Genomic DNA, 26,426 nt, shown 5'->3' with positions numbered 1-26,426 from the left:
TTCATCGCCCACTAGTTAAATTTTCAAACAAGCATATTAGTGCTATCTCCCATGCTGCCCCTCTCATGTGGGACTAAACATCTGCAAAGCTGTCTCACTGTCCTCCAGATCACTGCTTAAAACTCTCTTTTGTCATTATACCTACAGTAATCTTGACAACAGATAGGCACCTGGTGAGCTAAGACCACTACCTACCATGCTGGACTGTATCGTACTGTTTCCTTGTCCTCCCCACATTTGTCTTCTTGTATACATCTGTTGTCTCGTCACACATTTAGATGGTAAGCTCTTTGGGGCAGGGACCATCCTTTTGTTCTGTGTTCGTACAGCGCCTAGCACAGTGGGTTCTGGTCCAGGACTGGAAATCCTAGGTGCTACCACAATACAAATGCTAATTAACAATCAACACTACAAAGCGTGTGGCTTACTCTTGTATCCTGGAACAAATATTTGTGGAGCATCTAGATGAGCATTTATGAATGTATTAGTGAACTCAATCAATTAACTCAAATTTAAAACAGGAACAAAAATTCTGGACACACCACAGAAGCCAAATTCTGCTTTCGGACAAGCAGTTCCGGGCCTACTGATGTCTATACAATGTGTATGAATACTTGAAAGGAAAATCTGTCCCTCAATCCAGTCTTATTCACTCAGGAAAATACTGGGTTAGATTTTGATGTCAGTTACTCCAAATTTACATCAGTGTAAATAAGAACAGAATTTTGCACAGTGCGTTTACAGTATATGATGCTTTTCGCTTGGGAATTGAACATTAGTTTGAGGTGTGTGAGCTAAGAAGAATATATTGGCACAATGAGTGGATGAAAGTGGGTGTGTGGGAAAGAGGAAAGCAAAGATAATTTACCCTGACATACATTTTATGCAAAGGAAAAACACTTTTTAGTTGCTTTAGGGTCCCTCGGAAATATTTGACGGTTTGTTTTGAGAGTGGGGAGATGGTATTTTAGTCTTTTGTCTTTCCTGTTTCCAGGCAGTGGCTATCCATGCACCTGGGAAAAAAAGGAAAAAAAAATAAAGTCTTTTTCACACCACCATCTTGCTGAACGGAGGCTGCTATTAGGCTGTTTGGGTGTGACTGGTATCATCAGAGGTTCTAAATTAGAGCCAGGCTTGGCAGGGTGCCAGTACCATAGCATTATACTCAGCAGGGGAAGACGCTTTGTTTTTTATTAGCCGCTTTCTGAAGAGCAGTTCCAACTCAGTGTCGTAAGCTACCAGCTCTCAGTAAGAAGCGCAAGAGACTATAAGGAAGGCCTAATCTACACACAAAACTTGCACTAGTTTAACTAAAATCAGTTTTGAAATGTAGTTGGTTAAACTGGGGAAGCCCCCATGTGGACACACTCACAATGGTTGACAAATGACTTACATCACCGTTGCTGATTTGTATTACTGAATGAAGCTGATTTAAAAGTGGACTCTCACAAGTGTTTGCACCAAATTTACCAACTCCATTTAAAAACTGACCGTAGATAAACTAGTTCAAGCTCTGTGTCCCCCAGCCCTAATGGCTAGATTGTGACTACAACTAGCTGCTAACACAAAGAAGTACGGATGGGTAAGAACTCTCCTTACATCCCTTCTTGGCCTACCTGGACATTGAGGCAAGACAGCAGGAGTGAACAGGACCATGGCCCACTTACGTCCCCCACACATAACCCTCACTCCCTCGTGCCCCAACACACACAGATCTTCCCCGCCCCCTCACAGACCAGCACCTCCCCAGGCCCCTAAGAGACCCTCTCCCCCACACCCTGCCTCCCGGCCACACTCACCGGCCCTGCTGGGAGGCGACTGTCCGCCAGGCTGAGCTGGCAGTGCAGCCAGGGCTGGTCCCAGGGCGGGGAATCGCTCCGGCCCCTTGGGAGTGGCGCAAGCAGCCAGACCAGGGCCTGCCCCGGCCGGGGTCCCTAAGGACCCACTTGCCTGAAGAGGCCCAGCCAAGCCCCCTCCTTCCCCCCCACTGTCATCCCCCCCTCCCACCGTCATCCCCCCTCTCTCCTCCCCCATCCACCGACTGAGACCTGACACTGGCCAGGCTTCTGCAGCAGTCCCAGGTTGCTCAGCTCTGGGGAGACAGGCGGGACCCCACAGGTGGTGGGAAGCAGAGACTGCCCAGAGCCGGATGTGCACTGAGGTCCAGCCAGGTGGCAGAGAGAAGCAGGTGGGTGGGGGCAGGGATGGAGGCTCCAGGCACCACCAAAGGAAGCAGGTGCTTGGGGCGGCCAATGGAAAGGGGCGGCACATCCGGGTCTTCAGCGGCAATTCGGCGGCGGGTCCCTCAGTCCCTGTTGGAGCGAAGGACCCGTCGCCGAATTGCCACTGAAGAATGAAGCAGCGCGGCTGGGCTGCCACCGAAGTGCTGCAGATCGGGGCTTTCCCCCCCCCACCCCCCGCTTCGCCGCTTGGGGCGGCAAAAAAAGCTGGAGCCAGCCCTGGCCCTCAACCAGTCGGTGGGCAGGCCGAGAGGAGCAAGTGGTGGGTGGGGGGAGCCAGCAGGGTCTCGGGGCGCAGTGCAAGCGGAGCAGGCCGGGACCCCTTCTGAGCAATGGGCCACTGGCGCCATTGTAAACCCGGCACTGCCTAGATCCCGTCAGGTGATACACAAATAATTGTATTTGTTCTTTTAGATCATTCCACTAACAGATGGGATGGCAAGACTATGAATGCTGTGACTGTGGCACTGGGCATGGTAGAGCACCAGCCTATTCTTCTGAGCAGGAAGGTTCACAGAAGTCATACAGTGGGTCTGCAGCCTGTCCACAGCTCAGGCAGCAGAACACACACTGAAGTTCGGAATTGTGGTCCATCTTACTACAAGAAAGGACTTTATCGGGTAAGCACGGATACATTTTCCTACGGCCAGATTTGATGGAGGCATTACATACACAGTGCAGTAGAGTTACTGGGCTGGCTGGGTGAGCGAGTGTTTCTGGAAGCAACCATGAGAGGAAGTTGAGAGGGTGGGGGCGTGCTAACTGCCAGAGGGAGAAAGCAAAACTGGCTCTGGTCAGAGGCACCGATTGCAGAAGGGGAGCAACCACTGTTTCCTCTTCCAATAACAAAGAGACGTCATTCTGTAATTAAGCTGAGCTCAGACCGGTGACGTCATTCCGGGGAGTCCATGTGGCTTGCTAGCCCATCAATAAGGACTGCCGAGTCCCAAAACTGTACCGTAGATGGGCCCACAAACCTAACCGTGATTGCAAGAACACGATTCTGTCTGCCACAAAAGCTATTTGAACCACCCCCCTTGGGCAGGTTTCTATTTGGGGTTATTTGGGGAACGCTGTACTCCAGATGGCCCATCGAACCCAGTTAACCATGTCAAAAGTTCACGGTAATTGACTGAGTAAAATCATTATAAGATTTCCACGTCACTTTGGAGTACCATCAGACCTGGCCTTATTGGGGTTGCCAGACCCCTTTGTGATGCTGGCAAAGATGTTGATTATCATCGGTGGAGTACAGCAGAGCTCTCTGACTGAACAGCCTGCCAGCTAATCCTTGCCTGTGCCCCAAAACTGAGGGGCTGCCAGCAGTCTACCATTGATCTTAGGCCATTTGCCTCTCACACCAAAGCCATAATAGCTGTCCCAGGACACAGTCAATTTTGTAATTTGGTCAGTCAGAAAATGAGTGTTTTGGATTTTCTTCACCATTGCATTGGTAAATACATTTTCTTTATACTCCCAACGAACTGTGATATCAGCCACCAGGGGTTGTCCCTCCTTGGCAAATCACAGAAGACAAATTAACAGACTAATGTTTACTTCTACCCAACAACAATGTCAACCTTCTGGGAGAGTGAACAGCATGAAGTAAGCTGAGGTCATATCTCACTCATCCTGTCAGTGTAGTCAACTTAATCAGTAGAGCTTTAATGGCTTTTTTTTCAAATTCCAGGCTAGATTCTGGTTACATGTAAAAAAACAGCCTAAAACTGGGGACTGTACAACATTAACAGTCATTCTCAAAGAGCCCAAAAGATTGGCTTTTGGGGGGGAAGTGGAACGGTTCTAAATATTAAAACAAAAACATTCAGCTCAGAACATTCAAGAGTCTCGCTCGATAAGAGGGACAGCAGGGGGATTTACAAGGCTCATGAGCGGGGAATCATGTGACCCTTGTGACTCAACCATTCTGCAGCCATACTTGTAAAAATATACAACTCTGCTCTTCTCTTTGCCTCTTCTTAAGATGCTGCTGCTGCTCTCGGTACCCTGCTCACCAGTGTGCACATTTTACCCATAATCTTCACTATCTATATTTGTATGCATACTAAAGATCATTTAAGGAACAGCCCCACTCCAAATCTGAATGGCCTTTCAATCTGAATACTGAGGTTTTTTACCTTTCCTGCCTAATGCCAAGCCATTCAAATGTCTCCATCCCACCTGTATTACAGCAGCTCCTAAAGCATCTCCCTCAGACTTTGGAGTTACTGACAGAGTGGGTGTCTTCCAGGAGTAATACTTAACTCAGCAGGAACTGGTCAAACCAGCAGCAGCAATAACAACATGATCATTTAAGAACTCCTGCAAGATTTTGCACAGGCAAAAAAATAATCGAGTCCTATGCCCTCCAGTTCATCTTTTGGCAAGATTACGCTTTTGAATATTTCAGAGTAATAATCATTTCCACCTTTGATCCGTTTGTCTCTTCCCCAGCAAACCCCCATGGGGAGCAGACAAACTTATTGTCGGTTGGCAGTAGTAAAATCAGGCTGTTTGTTCGGTGTTATCAAATGCCAGCCTGGGGGCAAGCCTTGGTAACACGGCTTTGACATCTAACCAAAGAGTAACATAACTCTTCTGTGAACTAACTAAATAAATAAATCCTTTGTCTGCAAAGGCAGAGCCCAGAAGCATGTCACTTTCCTGGGGAAAAACAGGGAAGAGAGTGTTTTTTACCAGCATCTTGAAACAAGACAGCAGCTTCTCCTCAATCTCTGAGAGCCTAGAAGGACCAGGAGGGTAACAAGAAACCTAAATATACCACTGGGTTTTTTGTTTGTTTGTTTGTTTTTTAAACACACCTAACAAACACACAAATGCTTCATTTTACACCTACGAACATTCCCTATTGAGTACAAGTGTTTGCAAGAGCCGGGCATCATCTATCAGTTATAATTTAAGGGAAAAGAAGAATGGGGTCATAGTTAAGACGCTGAACTAGGACTCAGCAGATCTGGGCTTGGTTCCTGACTCTGCCACAGCCTTCCTGCACGATATTGGGAAAGTCACTTAATCGATCTATGCCTCAATTCCCCATCTGTAAAATGGTAATAATAGCACTTCATTTCTCCTGCCCTTTGTCTGGGTTGTCCACTTAGCATGTATGCTTTTTGTGCCAGAGACTGGCTCTTAGTTCATGCAATGTCTATCACAATGGGGCTCAGGCTTTGGCAATGGCCTAAGAACAGGAAACCATCACTCTACCAGTGACATTAGGCACTACTTCTGCCCACTTTGAGTCTGATCCTAAGTCAGTGGAAAGACTCCAATTAGCTCAAAAGGCCTTTTGCTGATTTATTTTGCATCACCGTGGCACAAGATACTGCCCAAGACTGCAGAATGAACTCCCACAGGAACTAAGGACCTTCACAAGCTTCACCAACTTCTGCTCTAAATGCCAGATTCATTTCTTTAACCTTGCCTTCTCTAATATAAACATATAGCAGAGCGAGAGAGAGAGTGTCTACGTGCACATGTAACTCCAGAACAAAAAACACTCCAGTGCACATATTTCTCCTCCTGGGGACAGGATGAGAGAACACACAGACACAAGAAATGGTAGTCACATCACTTAACACACTACTGGTAAGCGCTCAGAGTCTACAGTTATGAGTGAGGTGTAAGAACTAGAGTTGAGCACAAAATGATTTTCCTTCTCTGCAAAAATTTTCAAGATTACGAAAACATTTCTGTGAGCGAAAGCACACGGGTTCAGATTCTACACATTGTTGTGATCATCTTTGTGCGAAATATGCCTTGTGAGGGATCATTTAAAAACTGACAACACACTGATCATCAATATTCAGGTGTAACATATGTACGAAATGCGTATTAAGAATTATGAACAGAAGCTGAAACTATGACCACAATGTGTTTACCAGACAAGTCTGGAGAGTGAGTAAACCGGTTACTCAAAGACAAAGGAAAAGCTGACTCCGCTAGCCAGGTGTCATCAAAGTTGAGGGGCAATCACCTGCCAAGTGGCCATTCTTTGGCAAGGAACCAGGGCAGGACCAGATCTATCTGCATTTTAGCAAACAAGGACATGGACCCTCTTTCACCGTGAGACTCCTTGTCTCTGTCCTCACAGCTGGAATTAATTCTATCTAGGGCAGTGGTGGGCTGCAGGTTGCATACCACTGAGCTTGGGGGAACCCTAAGGAAAATGCATTTCAAAGAGGGCTGGACTATAAGAGGGAAGGCCAAAAACACCCCAAGGATTCTCTCCCTAGCTCTCACTCTGTCTTTCACCTAAGACAAAGGAACCAGCCCTTTGAGGAAGATTCTGACCTGAGCATTTGGTCAGCCCTGTTGCTGTGAACATGTAGTAAAGATTTTATCTTGAACCAAGTCTAGCTTGTTAAGTTTTAGCTACATATAGCATTTTATCTTTGTTTCTCTTGTAACCATTGTTGACATTAACGCCTTGTACTTTTACTCACTTAAAAATTTATCTCGTTGTAGTTAAATAAACTTGTTTTATTTTTTTTAATCCAAACTAATCCAGTGTTGTGTTTAAACTGAACTGTTTGGATAATGTAGGGTTACCATACGTCCGGATTTTCCCGGACATGTCCGGCTTTTTGGGCTCCAAATCCCCATCCGGGGGGAAATCCCAAAAAGCCGGACATGTCCGGGAAAATTGGGATATGCGGGGCCGGCGGTGCTGGGCCGGGGGCTGGCGGTACCAGGCCGGGGGCTCGGGGGCTGGGCCAACGGTGCGGTGCCGGGCCGGGGGCTCGGGGGCTGGGCCGGCGGTGCGGTGCCGGGCCGGGGGCTCGGGGGCCGGGCCGGCGGTGCGGTGCGGTGCCGGGGGCCGGGCCGGGGACCGGCAGTGCTGGGCGGGCCGGGGGTGCTCGGCCGGGAGCCAGGCCGGGGACCGGCAGTGCTGGGGGCCCAAGCCGACCCAGGCTGGAGACGCTGGGGGGGCCAGACTGGGCTGCGCCTCCTCCCCCCACACCTCCCTTACCTGCTTCAGGCTTCCCGCGAATCAAATGTTCGTGGGAAGCAGGGGAGGGGGCGGAGTTGGGGCGGGGACTTTGGGGAAGGGGCGGAGTTGGGGCAGGGGGGTGGGAGCGGGGCCCCGTGGAGTGTCCTCCTTTTGGAGGCTCAAAATATGGTAACCCTAGATAATGCCAAGTAGCAAACTGTTGCATATTGACCCCTTGCAGGGGCAACGGACCTCTAATATCTGAATTGTCCAGGATGGCGCTGATCAGTGCAGAGCACGCATTTGGGGGAAAATCCGGGACTGGGAGTGTGCTGGGGCCACCCTGCAAGTAGCAGCCAAGGCTGCTGGAAGCCAGAGTGTGGCTGGTGTTTGCTGGCTCCTGGGATCAAAGTTGCTGGGCCAGGTCTGCGGCTACACTCAGACAGGGTGTGACCCTCACGTTGGCAGACTGTTTGTGAGCAGCCCAGGGTGGGAGCTACAACAGAAAAGCATTGTGAGCCTCCCAGCGTCATGGGCAGGAGGTGGCACAACCTCTGACTGGTCTGGATTGCACCCTGGAATGTGACAATTTGACACAGTCAAAATTCCAAAAAATGTTGAGAACTGAAATACCAAAAAATTGGTTTGGGTCAATCATAACATTTCATTTTGTTGTGATTTTGATTTTTTTTTTTCATTTTATTTTTGCTTTTACTGTAAATTAACTTAAATTTCTAAATGAAAAGTGCTTTCGAACTGAAAAACAGAACTTTTCATTTTGAAAATATCAAAACGGTACATTCTGATGATTTCAAACCGCCCGCCCCCCTTTTTTTTTTTTCCAATAAATGGGAAATTTGTCAAAACCAATTCTTTCCTGCAAAACTTATTGCTGTTGATGAATTGCCATTTTTCAACAGAAAAAAAAAAAACTTAAAATATGGAAACAAACTTTCAAAAACTCCTGACCGGCTCTAGTAAGAACCTGAATAGAAATTGGAATAGAACAGTGCTTTCAGCATGTGTTTCACTCCTCAAAAATCATTTTAAACCCCCTTGATGAATTTAGCCTCTGCATCCAGGCCATATGCTCAGTTACCTTCAATCATTCCTTAATCTCAATTACCTCCATAGCAGCATAGTCATCCACTGTGTTGGAACCAACTCCTGTGCTTTTTGAGGCATTTACTATCAATCTGAGCGCATGCGTCGCTCACCCCAAACGAAACCACCGCCTCGTCTCACATTCCCTCCTCAGGAATACTTGTGTTCTTAAACTCAAAGCATGGGTCTATGTTCATTCCAGCTGGCAGCAGGCAATCCCATGGAGACATGCAGTGTAAGTACGGAATTTGTATGATGGGGCGCCAGACAGATGCGCTCTTACTTTTGCATTTAAAAGCAAACATACAACTGTGTTTTAAAGTTTCTCAGGGGAAAAAAAATGAAAGCAAAAGGGATTCCAAGGACACAGCCCCTCAAGCAGTTTTCAAACATCAAACAAAAGGGCCTTCCGTGTGTTCTCCCCATGTGACACCTTTGTTCGTTCATCCCAAGCCTGCGGGCACATTTCCTGTGACATACAAAAGGTTCCCAATACTGTACAGATAGATGTAACTACATGTGACTTACACATCTGCTGGTCTGTCTCCCAATCCTTGTCACTCTAAACTAATCAACTTCGTTTTCTATGGAAAGCTGTTCTTCAGAAGCTAGGCAATAATACATTTGGTAGAGGAATGTAGGGGAGAGCTGCAACAGGTTTGTATCAGAGGGATTAAACAGCTGCCTGTCTGCTCATTTATCTATCACAGTTAAGTACACATGAGTACTTGTATTCCCCAGTGGTGGCTGGATTCTGGTATGTATATCTAAATGTGGGTAGGCGCTGTCCATCTCTCTTAGCTGCGTGCGTATCTATTTCTCTCTCCTCCTCCTCTGTGTTGTCTATTTTTATTTCCCCCTTGGCTAAATTCAAGGTTATGTTTTCCTTTCTATCGCTGCCAGGCCATCTCAACGAGTTTGTATAGTTGTGCTCCATGTGGCTCTGCACTTGTAAGTTTACAAAAGCACAACGGCACTAACAGGAAGCTGCTTGAAACAGACCTCTTGCACTGGCCTGCTTTCCTGTATTGTCCCCTCTCATTGGCAGTGAGGGCATCTTATGTAGCAGTAACATTCCCTTTTCCCTTCATCCCTCCACCTAAGGCCAGATTGTGAATCCCTTACTCCCATCAGTTACTTGCAGGAGTTGTCCCATCGATTTCAATGGGAGAACTTGTGTGCACCATTGATCAAAGGAGTTACGGGTGTTTTATAGGTTAGGGTTTCACACTGCCACCAATCACTGTGGCATCTGACAGCATATTTTAAATTCTGTAATAAATGCTATATTACTGAGGGGGAAATTTGCCTTTTTGACATACACCACCCAAGTGACGAGAACTCACGCATACATCTCTGATGGGCATTTTGAGCGGGTGAAGGGCAGACAAAAATCATTGTCCCATCCCACAGGCAGAGAATGGGAGCTGCAATACAGCCCTGTCCCAAACCCAAATGATCCCTGCCACTCCATACGTGCCATGTGGGGTTTGAGTCTGTGTAACTGTGGATAAAGTGGTCCGTACTGCTCCCCAGCTCCAAGACCCCTCTTTACACACCGGCCGATTTGAGCAATGGCAAGGAGATCCTGCCCACAGCACACACAGGAATCGCTCTGTGTGACCATTCTTCCTGCACCCCCACTCCCAGCACAGAAAAAAACACCATGGTGAGTAAGTGATACAGAGAGGTGTCCACAGCAGTGAATGACATGCAAACATGACTTTCTGCAGGCCTAATTCACTGATTCATTAGACCTTCAAGGTCTATGGGCCTTATTCCTTGCGCCCCCCAAAAATCCCACTTAAATCAGTGTGCAAGAAATGCAGCATTAGGTCCTAAATCAGCATTTGCCCGAAAAGCTGGAGAGCCCAGCACTTGGATGCGTGTTATTGTTCTATGCCTGCTCCTTGTTCTCAATCAAATACAAAACGTATCGGCAGACAGCTGCTGCAAAGCCTTTCCTGAGCCTTTCTCCTCTGAGTAAAGAGACTCATTTTAGTGTTTGACCTCTGAGTTTCGTGTTCATTATTGAGTCTGGAAACCAGCAGACTCACTGCAGGAAGCTGGTCTCTCTGCTGCTTCGACAGCGCATGGTTCGCCTACCTTTCGCACGCTGACAGAGGGAGCCTGCAGTGCCGCAGCAATAGAACTACCCAGCACACTTTCCTCCCTAACCTGCCCTATTGCTGGAAAATATTAATAGATTAAAAGTTCCCGCGGGACACACAAGAATGAGATTTTAATTATTTTACAAAAGTGCCAACAAATTGCTTGTGAACTGCAGCTCCTCAAAGGGAAATAGGGAGCCAATAGACTTAGATGGTAGACAAATGTAAAATTCATGCCTCTTTCTTCTGAGGAGAGATTGTTTGGGTAATGCAAGTGCCAGCCTTTAAACTGCATGGGGACTTAAAAGGAAAGAGTGATAAAGGAGATTGGAATGGGGTATAAAGGTGATGTGTAAGGGAAAATGGTCACTTTGGAATGGATAACTACTCCAAGCTGGGTACTCTTCTGACTAATCTCAGGAAGGAGAAAAGATATGCTTGGTATCAAAGGAAAACAGTGACCTTCTAATTTGGAAATCTACCAACTAAATTGCTGGTCTTCTATTATCTTCTGCCTGTGGAGTAGGAGCTTTATGCTTTTAAAATACCCTGAGCTAAATAACTATGTGACCAGTTTTGCTTATACCAATATAACTGAGTGGACTTTAGATCTGTGTGCACAATGTTTTTCTCAAAACTAGTGTGGGGTTGGTTTGACAGAATTGCTACAGAATTCATACGGACATAGAAATTTCTTCCTAGCTATAGAGCCCAGTGCATTTTTAGCGACGTGTACAGTAGATGCACTTAGACTTTTGTGTTTCTTGAAATGCCAGCCTTTCTTGACCTATGTGATTGAGCTGGAGGATTACGCTGTAAAACATATGACCAAAGAAATCCCAGTATTGTCAAAGTGCTTCATGTCACTGAAGTTTTGGTGAGCCAGCATTTGGCTAAAAGGCTTGGGGTTTTTCCAGATTTACCTCTACCGTTTACATTTCCCATGAGTTAAAGGATGTTTCCCACATCCAAATTGTGGAGAGAGTCTTATTTCATCACTGAAAATACACAAATGTCGTGAATTAATGAACAGATTTTATAGGAAGGAACCAAAGAAAGTAATGACAGCCTTGATTATTTTATATGGTGTTGCAGGCAGACAACGCACTTTTCCATGGGTCCAGATGATGAAGATGTCATCAATGTAGCGCAAGTAGAGTAGGGGCGTTAGGGAAAAGAAGCCCTTGAGGAATTTCACCATGATTTCAATAATTTCCATTCCTCCATCAACCTCAGCCTAGATCAATCCACACAAGCGGTCCATTTCCTGGACACTACTGTGCTAATAAGCGACGGTCACATCAATACCACCCTATACCGGAAACCTACTGACCGCTACACTTACCTACATGCCTCCAGCTTCCATCCAGGACACACCACACGATCCATTGTCTACAGCCAAGCTCTAAGATATAATCGCATTTGCTCCAATCCCTCGGATAGAGACAAGCACCTACAAGATCTCTATCAAGCATTCTTAAAACTACAATACCCACCTGCTGAAGTGAAAAAACAGATTGACAGAGCCAGACGAGTACCCAGAAGTCACCTCCTACAAGACAGGCCCAACAAAGAAAATAACAGAACACCACTAGCTGTCACCTTCAGCCCCCAACTAAAACCTCTCCAGCGCATCATCAGAGATCTACAACCTATCCTGAAAGATGATCCTTTACTCTCACAGATCTTGGGAGACAGACCTGTCCTCGCTTACAGACAACCCCCCAACCTAAAGCAAATACTCACCAGCAACCACACATCACTGAACAAAACCACTAACCCAGGAACCTATCATTGTAACAAACCCCGATGCCAACTCTGTCCACATATCTATTCAAGTGACATCATCATAGGACCTAATCACATCAGCCATACCATCAGGGGCTCATTCACCTGCACATCTACCAATGTGATATATGCCATCATGTGCCAGCAATGCCCCTCTGCCATGTACACTGGCCAAACCGGACAGTCTCTACGCAAAAGAATTAATGGACACAAATCTGACATCAGGAATCAAAATACTCAAAAACCAGTGGGAGAACACTTTAACCTGTCTGGTCATTCAGTGACAGACCTGCGGGTGGCTATATTACAACAGAAAAACTTCAAAAACAGACTCCAAAGAGAGACTGCAGAGCTAGAATTGATATGCAAACTAGACACAATCAACTCCGGTTTGAATAAGGACTGGGAATGGCTGAGCCATTACAAACATTGACTCTATCTCCCCTTGTAAGTACTCTCACACTTCTTATCAAACTGTCTGTACTGGGCTAGCTTGATTATCACTTCAAAAGTTTTTTTTTTCTCTTAATTAATTGGCCTCTCAGAGTTGGTAAGACAACTCCCACCTGTTTATGCTCTCTGTTTGTGTGTATATATATCTCCTCAATATATGTTCCATTCTATATGCATCCGAAGAAGTGGGCTGTAGTCCACGAAAGCTTATGCTCTAATAAATTTGTTAGTCTCTAAGGTGCCACAAGTACTCCTGTTCTTCTTTTGACTTGCCCAAAGTTACACAGTGAGTCAGCGACATAACTGGGAATAAAACCTAGGCCTCCAGACTAACAACCCTGCACTCAATCCTCAAAACCACAGAGGGTAGCACAGTGACAATATAACTGAGCACCTGAGTCATTTGTCATTAGTAGCAATTAATCTGCAGCGACTGGCCTACTTGCAGTGTCCTTAAAAGGGCATAACAAGAAGGCGGGGGGGGGGAGAGTTAGGTAGTAGGTAACTCATCAGTTGAAGTGTGAATTAAGTTATTCACTAAGGCAAGTGAGGAGCAATTTGAATCACTGCTTCCAAGGCGTTCTGAAGTCAAGGGAGTAATGTCCATTAACACTGGCTGAGGATCAGGCCAAGTTTCTCTTCCCCATAGTTCTGAGACCCCTTTCGGTTGCAGGAAAGGCTGTATGGTATAATGATTAGTGTGCTATCCTGCGGTGTGATACTGAAGCCCCACACAGTAATGGGGGCCCTGATGTCACGGATATTCCTGCATGTTATTTTTGGGAAATTGTTTCAGACAACCTACAATCCGATATTGGCGCACGGCTGCGTATGTGAAAACTTTACCTAAAAAATTAAATACCGACTGAGGGCAGAAGGTGAAGATAATCTGGAACACCCCATATCTCAATGGAATTCCCTGAATATTCAATGGGGAAACGCTTGCCAATAAATCAATCATTTTTTTACTACTTGCCATAATCTTTCCCAACAAGTACCTCCACTGGTAAAGTCTGAGCTGAGAATAGGAAACAGGCTTGAAATCAACAAACAGTGCATGAGCCATTGATCAACAGGATGCCAAATACAAGAACATGCACATGGCAATGCAATGACAATAAAACACTTTAACACTTTAAGCTATGTCTACACTGCAATTAGACACGCACGGCTCACCCATTCCAGCTGGCTCCGGCTGGGGGGCTGTTGAGTTGTGGTGTAGACGTTCCAGCTCCGGCTGAAGCCCAAGCTCTGGGACCCTCCCACCTTGCAGGGTCCTAGAGCCAGGCTCCAGCCTGAGCCCAGAAGTCAACACTGCAAAGAAACCATCCCACAGCCTGAGCCAGCTGGCACGGGCCAGATGCAGGATTTGAACTGTAGTGCAGAAGTATCCTTAGAGATAATGGGTGAAATCCTGGGCCCATTGATGTGAATGGGACAACTCATTTTTTAATGTAATTAGAAATGAAATGACTGCATCTCTCATGGTTCCAAATAGGGCACTTATGTCTGATAAAATCAAATATGCCTCTTTCTAGTAATAGGAAGGAGACTGCTGGCAGAGGATGACGGACTTGTTGTTAAGGCATTGGATGGGAGCAAATCGATCTGTGTTTTATTCCTCTCTGTGCCACATACTTGCACGTGACTCATATGCAAGTCACTTTGGGCCAAGTTTCAAAAGGAGCTCAGTTCCAATCTAGGCACCTAAATAAAGGTCAGATTTTCAAAAGCGCTCAGTGTCCAACATGGATACAGTGAGCTGAGCTCTGCTGAAAATCCGACCCTGAGACTAAGCAATTTTGAAAATCCAGTCTATAATCTTTCTGATTTCAGAAGTGGAGGTGAGGATAAATTCACGGTTTGTGAGAGGCTGAGACACTACAGTACTGATCACAACAGAAAAGCCTAGAAAGCCAGGAAAAAAAATCCTCATTCAGGTTTGGATAGTGTGTAGTAAATGAGGCATGAGACTATGCCCTGAACAACTAGGATAAAAGGAAATGTTGAGCCATTGCCTTGTTCACCGAACATCATCCCTCTTCCGCACTGAATGACGGAGAGGTCATACAGCGTAACTAGTAAGGGAACACCACGGTGTCTCTGTCAGCATAGCTATGGTCCCCTATCATAGGCACAGCTTACCTTGACAGAAGGAGTTTCTGTCAGGGTAGGAATACCACCTCCATGACAGATGTTAGCTACATTGAGAGAAGCCCTCTTCTGTCGACACAGCTGCATCTATACTGGAGCATCTACCCTGTTTTCCCCCCACACTCTTGACTGACATAGCTATGCAAATATAACTTCAAGCGTAGAGTACGCCTCGGTGACCGAGCAGTTACAGACCGTATTGCAATTACATTACACAAGGAGGCAGAGTTGAGGTAACACAAACAACACAGAGTGCTTCACTTTGCAACTGAGGTGGCTTTTTGCTCGTTTGTCTTGCGGTGTATATTTCTGCGCACACACAAACATATATTTAGGCTGCACATGGAAATTAATATTTGTACGATATTCATCTCAGATTTTGACAGCTCACTGTTGGATTTCTAAACAAATAATCCCTCAAAAAGCCGTATCTATGAAGAATGGCATTTCCTTTGGAAAGAAAACAACATTTGATATGACATGAAGGCAATTTACAATAAGTAGCATATAGTGGTATGGAGTACAGTTGACTACTCTATGGATTCATAAATTGGACCCAGAAGTCAGTGACCTATACTAGTAATTTGGATGCCACACAATGCTGAGTAGTCCTGCTATAAACATTAAACGCTAAGGTTGTTGAGTGACGGAGATTGCAGTTAAAATGAACAATTGAGATGTTAGGCTCCAAGGCCTTTGATAGAAGTATAGCAAAATGGTTGACACTGACTTGTCAGAGGATTCCAAAAAAGAAAAAAACACACAATCTACATCATGGCTCTAGTCCAGTTATCAGACAGAGATCAGGATCAACAGGGCTAAAATAGGATGAACTGAAGAGGAGTGATGAGACAACAGGTGTCTGCCAAGCAAGACTGCAAAGACGACGAGAAGGGTTCTTGAGTGGTCAAGTATGAATGGACTATTAGTACTGACAACAGACATGGGAACCCAAAACATCCTAGTACCTCACTGGCAGAAGAAGAAGAAATAGCATCAGCTAGTATCAGAAGTAGCATTTGAAGCAGGAACAGCAGGCCTGCTCCACACACTGCACTGAAATATCCTAATACTGACATGAATTTTCAGATGAACAACGAACAAGATTAACAGGTTGCCAAGTGAGGGTAAAACCCCCTCCCAATCAATTCCATCTCCATCTCCACTGGATGCAGCAGACGTCAAATTAATGCCATCCTTTCTAATCATTAAGGTTTTTTTATACATGTAGGGTAGAGAGGCTGAAACTAGAGCTGATTTTTTTTTTTTGAAAAAAGGCTTTGTGTTTGTTGGTTTTGTTTGAAATTCACCAAAAATTGTCAATATTTTTTTATTTTTTGCAATAAGCATTTTTCAATTGGGGGGGGAATGTTTAATAGAAAAACTGATCAAAAGCATTATCAAAATGGTTATTAGATATTCTTCATTTACTGAAATCGCACTTTTCGATAAACAAAATACATCAATGTTTTCCACAAAAACGTTTAAATCCACACACAAAAATGATAAAAGCTCAAAAAAAAAATACCCTAACAATGGATCCGTTTCCAATCCTTCAAAACAAAACAATTTTATTCCCCTCTTCCCACCCCCTCCGTAAGCTAGATTTCCCGGTTTTAACCATCAAAATTGAGGCTGTTAGGCTGTATGTTAACTGTATGAAGTATTAACACTTTTTTCAGTCAGATATCTTAACAACATTTTTGCAAGGATGCATAAATAGAAAGTATGACTAAACAGGAAAATGCAAGTCAGCACTCGGAAGCCATTTCTATGTTATTAAGATCTCCGCTAATCAAAAGCACTACAGAAGAGCTGAGTATTATTATTAACTGATGACTCCAAAAATCTATTTAAAACCCTTTACAGATTCTAAGCCATTCAGGTTTTTACAGACACATATTTACAATCCCAAAGGCCAAGAAGGAAAAGCACTGCCCATTTGTAGATTATACAATTCATCATGCCTGATCTCTGTCATGACATTTATCTTCACACAAGAAAATAGGGGATACCTCAACAGTAGGTATGGCGCTTGTGAATTATGCTTCCATTTTTGCCTTGCCTCACTCATGAAGATAAATGTCACAATGGAACTTGTTCATCAGCTGCTCGATATATTCGGAATACCCTATGTGTGGGCACTGATGATGCCTTTCATTGGATGAACTAGGGTTGACTGCCTCGCTACACGGTGAAGTCAGAAATGATTTGCAATAGGTCATTCCTAATGAATGGAAGGAGAAGGCATAGTCTTGGTCTACACAGAGTGTGCCCTGTTAATACCACATTGTATAATATGTTCAATATTTTAAGCTTGCATTTTATTTTAAGGGTACCTGGCAGAGATTATGAAGGTTCCAAGTGGAGCCCAGCTGAAATGACAACAGCCAGTTTGTTAGCATAACACCTGCTTGCTTTTGATGCATATGTGGAATAATTGACTGTAGATTTCAGAGGTGTGTGATTACATTTTTATATTCCAATGGGAGAAATATGTTTTTATAGCCCAGATTTCTGGAACAGCTTCACATTTCTAGGAACTGATCCTACTGTCGTTTCACAGACAGGACTGCCGCTGAGGTAAATGGAAACTTTAAGTGGTAACTGATGGTGGAATTGAGCCCTTTGTGAGGTATAAATGTAGAATATAACAGGGCATTTGCATGTATCATTTGAATATAGCAGATAAGGTACAAAACCAAAACCACTTGAAGTTAAGTTCAAATATGAAATAGCTCTTGACACAGATCGGACAATCAAAACGCAGCTGTTGACACATACTGAAAAGAGCACAATACTTGTTTAGAAAAATCTAAAATACTGTCTTTGTATGTGGGAAAGGGATGCAGTTTTGGGACTTGGATTCAGGCTGTGGCCACACTAAAAGGAGGGAGCGGCATCTTCGGTTACTAAAGGCAGGGGCCTGTGTTTGCATGTGTCTCTCGTACAGCACTAAGCACACAGTCTCAGAGTCTGCTGGGGGCATCTATGCCCTGGTGGAAAGAATGGGATTGTGAAGCTTGTGTCCACATCTGTCACTAAAGGTGGAAGCATCCTCAGCAGTTATATGATGAGTAACATCTAGGAATCTCTTTCACAGACCAGGATCCCCACTGAGGTAGGCACTGTACAAACAGAACAAAAATGCCTTAACTGTTTGCACAGGGCAAAAATCCAATAAAGAGCGCTTCACCAGGTTTACATGTCGTTCAGAGGGTTACACCCAGGCTTTAATTAGCTGGAATAATTGTACCGTGCAAGGATCAATCTGTTGAAGTCTGCAACGAAGCAGAAGCTTCAGGAACTGGCACTAGTCGGGATAATTTCATCTTAAATTAAATACCAGACTGGGGTTACGATGATTGTTTCTGACTTTGATATGGAGCTGCTGGGATATGTAGACACAGAGGTGAAAGTGGGCCAGTATAGGTTGGTATGGCGTATCGGTAAGAACTGGCCGCCAGTACCGGCCCGTACACAGTCGACGTTAAAGCACTGTTGCGGCAGTGCTTTAACGTTGCTACCCCTCCGCAAAGGATCACCGATAGGGGGGGCAAAAGGGGCAGCTGCCCAGGGGCCCAGCGATTTAAAAGGGCCCAGAGCTCCCGGCCACAGCTGCTACTGTGGCAGGAGCCCAGGCAGCACTGAAGGGCAGGCTGAGGGATTCTGACCCCCCAGCACTGCCCCTTCCACCTGAGGCCCTGCCCCTTCCGGGGGCCCGCAGGCGGGTCCCCGTACCAGTAAGTATTTTATCTTACTTTCACCCCTGTGTAGACACAAATTCACCGCTAATCCAACCCTGAAAGGTGTAATGTCATCCACTTCCACAACCCCAGGTTAGTTTTGCACAGCTAGGAAGACTAGTACGTATTCTAAAATTGTGCTGAAGATGTTAGCAAACTTGTGTTAAATATTAGCATGCTCTGGAGATGGTATTTACAGTATGAAGCTGGTTATGAGAAAAGATAGCCAATGCGTTAGCAGTATTCCAAAGGCAATGGGCCATGTGCTATCTAGGCAATATGAATACTTCCGGATAATCAAAATAAGTCCATCTTCAGCCCCCAGGAAACTGTTTTTAAGCACTTAGAAGAGGCTAGTCTTATTTCACATACCACATCCTGGGTAATAACATGAAACAACTCCATGCTTGTAAAACTAAACTGGCTGTTTATTAAGAGAACTATTTACAGAGATGATGCAACTGCAGCTAGCATTCTAACCATGTGCACCCAGAACGACCTCCTGGTGCCTCCTCCAAATTCTTCCCACCTGCAACCTATGCTCGTCCCTCCAAATTCCATGCAAGCTGCTCCAAGGGTAAAAGTTAATGGGGCTAGCCACTTTTCTTCCTAGCGACAATGACACATCTTGAGCAACAAATTCCAAGAGAGGGTTGGTAGAAACCCAAGTCAGATGATGTGGATCCAATCACCAATACTCCATAATAGGAAAGTGCCAGAGGCTGAGCTCAGGGTGGTGTTATGAGGCTTATTTGAAAGAAAATGAAATTATTCACTGCATAGATTTGATGCTGTGCCAGTCATATAAAAGTGGCCTTTACAAGGAATGTCTCTGAGTCAAATAAACAGTGAACTGGAGCATGGCAGCTGGTTCAGGAATGAAATCCTGAGCTGGGAACTTAAAACAGCAGCTGTTTCACCGTACGAGCCAGCAAAGCCCTGGCTAAGTGTCTGCTAAAAAACCCAACCCCTCTAATGTCTGTTACGAATGCCCTTTAGTCTAGGAGTCTGTCTATAGTGCAAAACAAAAACAAAAGGTGTGTTCTTAATTTGGGGTAGCTAACCTGCATTCGCTAACGTGGGTTAAAATAGCATTTAAGACATAGCATTTTGGCTGTTAACCCAGGTTAGCAGCTCAAGTTAAAGCCTATAGGGCACATGCGGGTTGAACACATCTTTTCATGCAGTATAGATATACTCTAAGTTACATGAAGCTACAGACCATCTGGATGAACATCTTATATCAGAAGGGTTGGAAGAATCCTAGGACTGGAGAGAAAGGAAGGGTAAATTGGGAGGTGGGGGATAGGAGAAAAGTAGATGTAGGGCTTCGGGGACTAAGGGAAGCACTCCTACATCAGCGTGATGGGCAGAATAGAGAACTCAATCAAAGCCATTATCTGGTTGATGAGATGAGTAATGCCATAGTTGCATACCAACTCTCTCTGGCAGGGACATCATTGCTGAAAAGACGTGTGTAGTGTATACGATATGATACTGGGGCTGAGAAGCCAGCAGGAAACTATTACTGTCTATGTTTCAAGCCTACCCTCTGCAGAGGTATTAGCACCACAAAGGGAGCCCAGTTACTTAAAAGGTGGGCTGTTAAGCTCTTTCTGCCCTCATTTAGAACCTAATGCTGCCTGTGTTGCAAATGAACTCTGATTGTTTGCCCTCTAGGAGCTATTTATAGAACTGCAGTGTTATTTAGGGGTTTTAAAAACATTTATTTTAATGCGTCAGATTCTCTTTTGTAGCTAGAAAACAAATTCTGTTAGCAATAAATCATAGCAAGTTACAGATGACTAGGGTGCTTATGACATACCTCCACAGGTGGAAAGTAACTGGTTTTTCTGTCTCATGCTTTGTAATGCACCCAATGTAGTGCACCCTTGTGTAAACCACAATATGCCTTATTTTTATGTGTCTCTATATTTGCCTGAAATAGGCCTCTTTGAGGATAATGGAGAATAGGGTGATGGGGTGAGGGGTCACAGATCATGGGGGGAGATGCCCCAAGTGACTTAGGAGCATAACTTCCACTTTCAGAAGTGACTGAGGCTCCTAGGAACTTAAGCATGATTCAAAGTCAAAGATTTCCTAGGTGCCTTAGGCCCAGATTTTTAAAGCTATTTAGGCACGGCTGCACTCAGCATCGCAATGCCTAGCAGATTTAGGAGCCTTCATGTTTTCAAAAGGATTTAGGCACTTGAGTCTAAATTCCATCAATGCTGAGCACAGCAATGTTTATATAGCTTCAAAAATCTGGGCCTATGTGATTTATGCTCATAAGTCTTTTGGGGAAAAAAGAAGCTGCCCATGTCCCAGAATGCTCCTGTAGTTCAGTATGAGGATATAGCATGTAATATAACAATAATGGGGACATTTGTGAATTGCTAGGTCAAATCAGTCTTCTTTTTGTCTTTTTAAAAGCATCTGCTAATTTCAAGCATGGCTGTACAACCCAGCTAGACATGAACAAAAGGGAACTATTGGCACCCCATTATTGTTATATTAAATGCTATATCCTCATACAACAACACAGAAAAAGTCTTGAATTGGGGATAGGGATGCCTAAATTCAGTTCAATTTAGTACTTTTTAGTACCTTTTTGTACTGATGGCCAAACTTCAAATCCAGTTGGGGTTACAGTTTGTGGTCTGCATTTAGCCACTAGCAGAGAGATTCCATGTCACAAAGCCACCAGAGTGTGGTATAAAATGATCACAGTTGGTAACCTCTCCTCATGAGGTACCAACAATAAATAAGGTGTCTTTGAATGAACTCTCTGGAAAAGTTTGCACAGCAGCTACCTGCATTCTATTATATGCTAGTCAGGGTTACCAATCTAACTTTCAATCTCAGACACCAAAGTCCAGACCTGAGCAGACATAAATGGTCACAGCTCTATTGAGCTAGGCTAATTTACACCACCTCAGGATATGGCTCCACATTCACCAATTAAAAAAAAAAAAATGGGCCACAGTGCCGATTCTGAAGACATTTTTGCATCAAGAAAACTGCATCAGAAGCAATAAATAATGGATAACTGACCATCATAAAGCCACTAATGTGCATATGGCTTTGAAATTTCATCTGCTCTTTCAAAAATATTTCTGCTTCACACAAGCTAGAGTTGAAAGAGAAGGAAAAGCATTAGCGGGAATAAAGAAAATGCTTTACCTAAAGCAAGTAAGTGTGTGTGTGTGTGTGGGGGGGGGTGTTTATTAGAGAGAGAGAGAGAGAGAGTGCGTGCACACGAACACGCTATATTTTGGTTGGATATGACCAAACAGTTGTATTTTAGCCATAGCTCTCACGGTCTCCAGGGCATATGCCAGGCTAAAATACAACTGTTTGGTAGTATCCACCGAAACACAGCAGTGTTGGGTCACTGCTGGGGTAAACTGGTGCGGCTCTGTTGAGTTCAGAGCAGCTATGCCAATTTACGCTGGCTGAAAATCTGGCCCTGCTTTTTGAAGCCTGTTTCATATCTACATTTCCAGCCATTGAAACTTTCCTTATAGGTTAATTCCTTCTAGCCAATGCTATAATTTGGACCATTCCTTCTAGTCAATGCCTCCTTTGGATTGTGAAATCACAAGATATTGGATCAGAACCAAAGAATCTCTACGCAAAAGAATAAATGGACACAAATCTGACATCAGGAATTATAACATAATATTCAAAAACCAGTAGGAGAACACTTCAGTCTCCCTGGACACTCAATAACAGACTTAAAAGTGGCAATTCTTCAACAGACAAACTTCAAAAACTGACTCCAAGAAACTGCAGAACTGGAATTAATTTGCAAACTGGACACCATCAAATTAGGCCTGAATAAAGACTGGGAGTGGATGGGTCACTACAAAAACTAATTTCCCCCTGCTGATACTCACACCTTCTTGTCCACTGTTTGAAATGGGCCACCTTGTTTACATTGGCCTCATTAGCACTACCAAAGTGATTTCCATCCCTTCTTGTCAACTGTTGAGAATAGCCCACTTCCAACTTAATTGAATTGGTTCATTAGCACTGACCCCCCACTTGGTAAGGCAACTCCCATCTTTTCATATGCTGTGTATTCATACCTCCCTACTGTATGTTCCACTCCATGCATCTGACGAAGTGGGTTTTAGCCCACGAAGCTTATGCTCAAATAAATGTGTTCGTCTCTAAGGTGCCACAAGAACCAACTGTTGTTTTTGCGGATACACACTAACACAGTTACCACTCTGAAAGGAATACTATTGCTAGGTACCAAAAAGGGAACTAGATTAGACAAATCTATAAATCTTTTAACTGCATACAACTTTCAACATCCCTTTCTATCTAGGTACACATGTGGCCCCTCTATAATGCTAGTATTCAAGGGCATCTGTGTAAATATTCAACAAGCTCAGGTGCCACTATGACCAATCAGCTATTTATCGGTGTTTTCCTTACCAGTCAAGTTCTTCAGGCCAAGTTCCCTGAGTCCAAAATTACCATCCTTTTTGTAGTTAAGAAATATCTCCAAGGCATTTCGGTCCTCGTAGAGTTTTGTCCCACGAATGATGCGTAGGTTCTCTAATGGGAGGTACTCAAACTGATTCAAAGCTACCAGGACATATCCCGTGACTTCTCGGATAGACTGAAAGAGACAGAAGCAACATCCACGTTAGAAATATTTTTCTTTTAAATTATGAGATGTTTATAATTTCCACAGTGTTGGTCTATGCCACAATTGAGATTTCAGTTGCTCAGCTGAAAACAAATGATGCATAAGAACTTGTAAAATTAATGTTAAGTTTATACACTGATGCTGGTTTGAACAGCAGAAATCAAGGGCCAGCATCTAATGTCAGTGACTAGGTGCTTTCTGAAACCTGAATTATTGAGTCTGCATTCACGTTTGATATTTTAAGGGGTACTTTCTTGTTGAAGTATGTGGTGGTACATTTCATATCTGAGATTAGAATCTGGTTCTGAAGCTGTGTCGTCACATAAATCCAGGTAGCACTGTATAAGTACCATAAATGAGAGAAAACACACGTGTCAGCACAAACAGCTTTTTGTATGGGAAAAGAAGCTATTTCTGGGATTGGCAGGTTAACGGGAACGAATTCTGGCAGAAAAGATGGCTGGGACATCTGTGCATAGGAGAGGGAAAGGGACAAGAAAATTGGTTTGGAGGAGTTAAACAAAACATCATACTTTTGCACTTTTAACTAAGTGAGACCAATTTTTGAAATAAAATTCAACTTTTTTTCCCTGTTTTAAGTGTTCGAAATTGACCCATTTTATCTGGCTCCACCCCGCAACTTTTTATCAAAAACACTGTCAAAACTGTTATCAAAATGGGTTACCAAAAGTTTGATTGACTGAAAACATGGCTTGAATCAAATGAAAAATTTTGATGACCACTTTGATCACATTTGAGAACATTTTGGATTAAAAAAGATTTTTTTTTAAAAAAAGGCACAACTTCCCCCCCGCCCCCCCAGACAAAAATGGTAGACAAATTAAATAGGCCTTTTTTTTTTTGGACCAAAAATACTCCCCAACCCTTTCTATTCAAAGTATTTCAACCAGTTCTAATTGGTCCCAGCTGGACAAGCAGCTTTGAATGGGAGCATCTCTACACCTGCACAGAACTCTGCTGACTTCAGCAGGGCTTCAAGTGGCACAGGAGTTGATCTGCATGGAGCTACTTGCAGAATCCCTTATACATTGTCTGTCAGTTATTGTTTATCTATCGTGTCTATTTAGACTCCAATCGTGCAAAGACTTCTGCATAAGCTTAACTTTAAGTGACTGAAATCAAGGGGCTACTCACATGCTTGACGTTATGTATGTGCACATTTCTTTGCAGGATCAGGGTCTTAAATTGCACATAGCATTAGACAGTCCCGCAAAAAGCAATGTGCACACAGACTATTCAGTGCAATGGGGCCAGTTCCTGAATAGGGCCTCCCAGTCACTACCATAATAAAAATATGTGCATCAATGATATGTATACAATCAAACATTTACCATTATAAAGAAAAGCAACATAGATTTGGGGGACTTGGACATTTTCAATTCCCAATGTATTAAGAAGTAGTTGCCCTATTTTTATGCCCCATGGAGCACAAATGTTTTAATTAACTTTATAAAAATAACAAATATGTAATAGACAAGAGATGTAATGTTGGCTACTGGACTATCACATAAGGGTGGGTTATATGTTTTGCATATTCTGGCCTAATATTGTCCCATTAAAATCAGATCCTTATATTGCAAGTGAAGTTACTAAAAAGGCTCTGGAGCAATTTCAAAATTTGGTCAGCATCCAAACAGATGACTGTGTCATTACAGGAATTTGATGACAGCCCAATTAATTTAGCTATGTTGGGAAGTGTTTAAGCTTGGCAGAATTTGATTTTTATTTCAATTGATATCATCAATGCTTATTTTTAAGCATTTTTCTGTTTTTACTGATTTAAATTTTCACGGCTGCATGAAATTATGGGGAAGTTAGACAATTATTTAATGACAGTAGACATTGAATTCAAAAAGTTAAAGCTTTATAAACCATTAAAACTGTCAACATCCCATGTCAAATATACAAAGTAAATATCCTTAAAGTGAGGAATTATTCCTGTTCATTATTCATTCGCTAGTCCATTTGTAACAAGCCTAATTCAAAAGTTGAAATCACTGCATTTTGACTCTAAGTTCTCACGTAGCATTTTTCTTTCCCTGCCTATGGGTAAATATTTTTTTCATCAGTTTGTGTTTGTATGGTGAAATGGATGTTTGCCAACATTTACCAGTAAAGATCTAAGCCTTCCAAGCCTATGTATAGTACAATAGCCCTATGCAGAGTTGTTTTATATCCTGGTACACTGGCTTAATTTTCATTAAAAGACGTTTAGCAATTTCAAGATACATCTTTGATTTCAGAGGTTTTCAATGTAGCCAGAACCATTTGGTTTACAAAATCTCTGAAGTTTATTTTGCTTTCCACAGAAACGTCCTGAAAAACATCTCTCCTACCACTCATTTGTTTGTTTGTTTTTTAAGCTTTAAACAATACTAAAAATATACTTATGTTTCTTTTATTATTATACTTGTGTTGCACTAATGATGCCCTAGGAAAGTACTGAATGTTTAGGTGCATTTAGAGGGGCGCTGTCAACTTGGAATCTAGTCAATTAAAACAAAAAAAGACAAATTAACAGCAGTTTCAAGAACAAAAAACTACACCTGCCCATTTTTGTAGTTTATAATCAAATTTTCCTATTTTTAAAATGTTTCTTCCTTGTTGCCATGTGAAAAGCCCACACAAACAACAGGTGTAAATTGACTGATTACACTGCTCTACAGCCAAAATGCTTCTGAAATAAATGTAGTCAAACTTTACTAATTCTGGGTCACTCAGAACGAAAATGATGCTTAAAATTGTTGATTGGCTCTAGTTTCAAGATATGCTATTGGGTCAGGATATACGACCCTTGACTTGGGAATGGCGGAGGATAAGTGAGTTATAAAGGGAAGGGATCTCAATTTAAACCAGAAATGACTAAAATACATCTTTGACTGGATCTATGAATAAATCTATGACTGGGTTTGGACACTACTTGCTTTTTAGGCAAAACAAGGAATGATGCAATCTGAAGCTGGTATTGCGTCATACATGATATGAATTGCATCATGTTATTCCTAGAAGTCATGGATGATGCAATCATAACGAAGCTTACATCACTCTGCTGAACAAATTGCCCTAGATCAGCTCTAGAAATCATACAGTGTCGTGCTCTCTTATTTGTCAGTGTTTGATTTTGCAAAGGGACACATTTCTGTTTAGCCAAAGTGAGCAGAGATGCCTCGTACTTGTGTGAACAGTGCAAATAAC

General features: G+C 43.4%; 1 protein-coding gene across 1 annotated transcript in view; it reads right to left on the bottom strand.

Moving 5' to 3' along the window:
- The window catches only part of ERBB4 (erb-b2 receptor tyrosine kinase 4), a 978,527-nt gene that overhangs the window by 402,829 nt on the left and 549,272 nt on the right, over positions 1-26,426 (bottom strand). The window contains exon 3 of the mRNA XM_054044415.1: positions 22,994-23,180. Coding sequence (XP_053900390.1) covers positions 22,994-23,180 — 187 coding nt within the window. The remainder of the gene's footprint in view (positions 1-22,993; positions 23,181-26,426) is intronic.

This window comes from Malaclemys terrapin, chromosome 11 (assembly GCF_027887155.1).
Source record: "Malaclemys terrapin pileata isolate rMalTer1 chromosome 11, rMalTer1.hap1, whole genome shotgun sequence".
Classification (NCBI taxonomy): domain Eukaryota; kingdom Metazoa; phylum Chordata; order Testudines; family Emydidae; genus Malaclemys; species Malaclemys terrapin.
The sequence above is the reverse complement of the archived record's forward strand: the minus strand, read 5'-3'. Positions and strand labels throughout refer to the sequence as shown.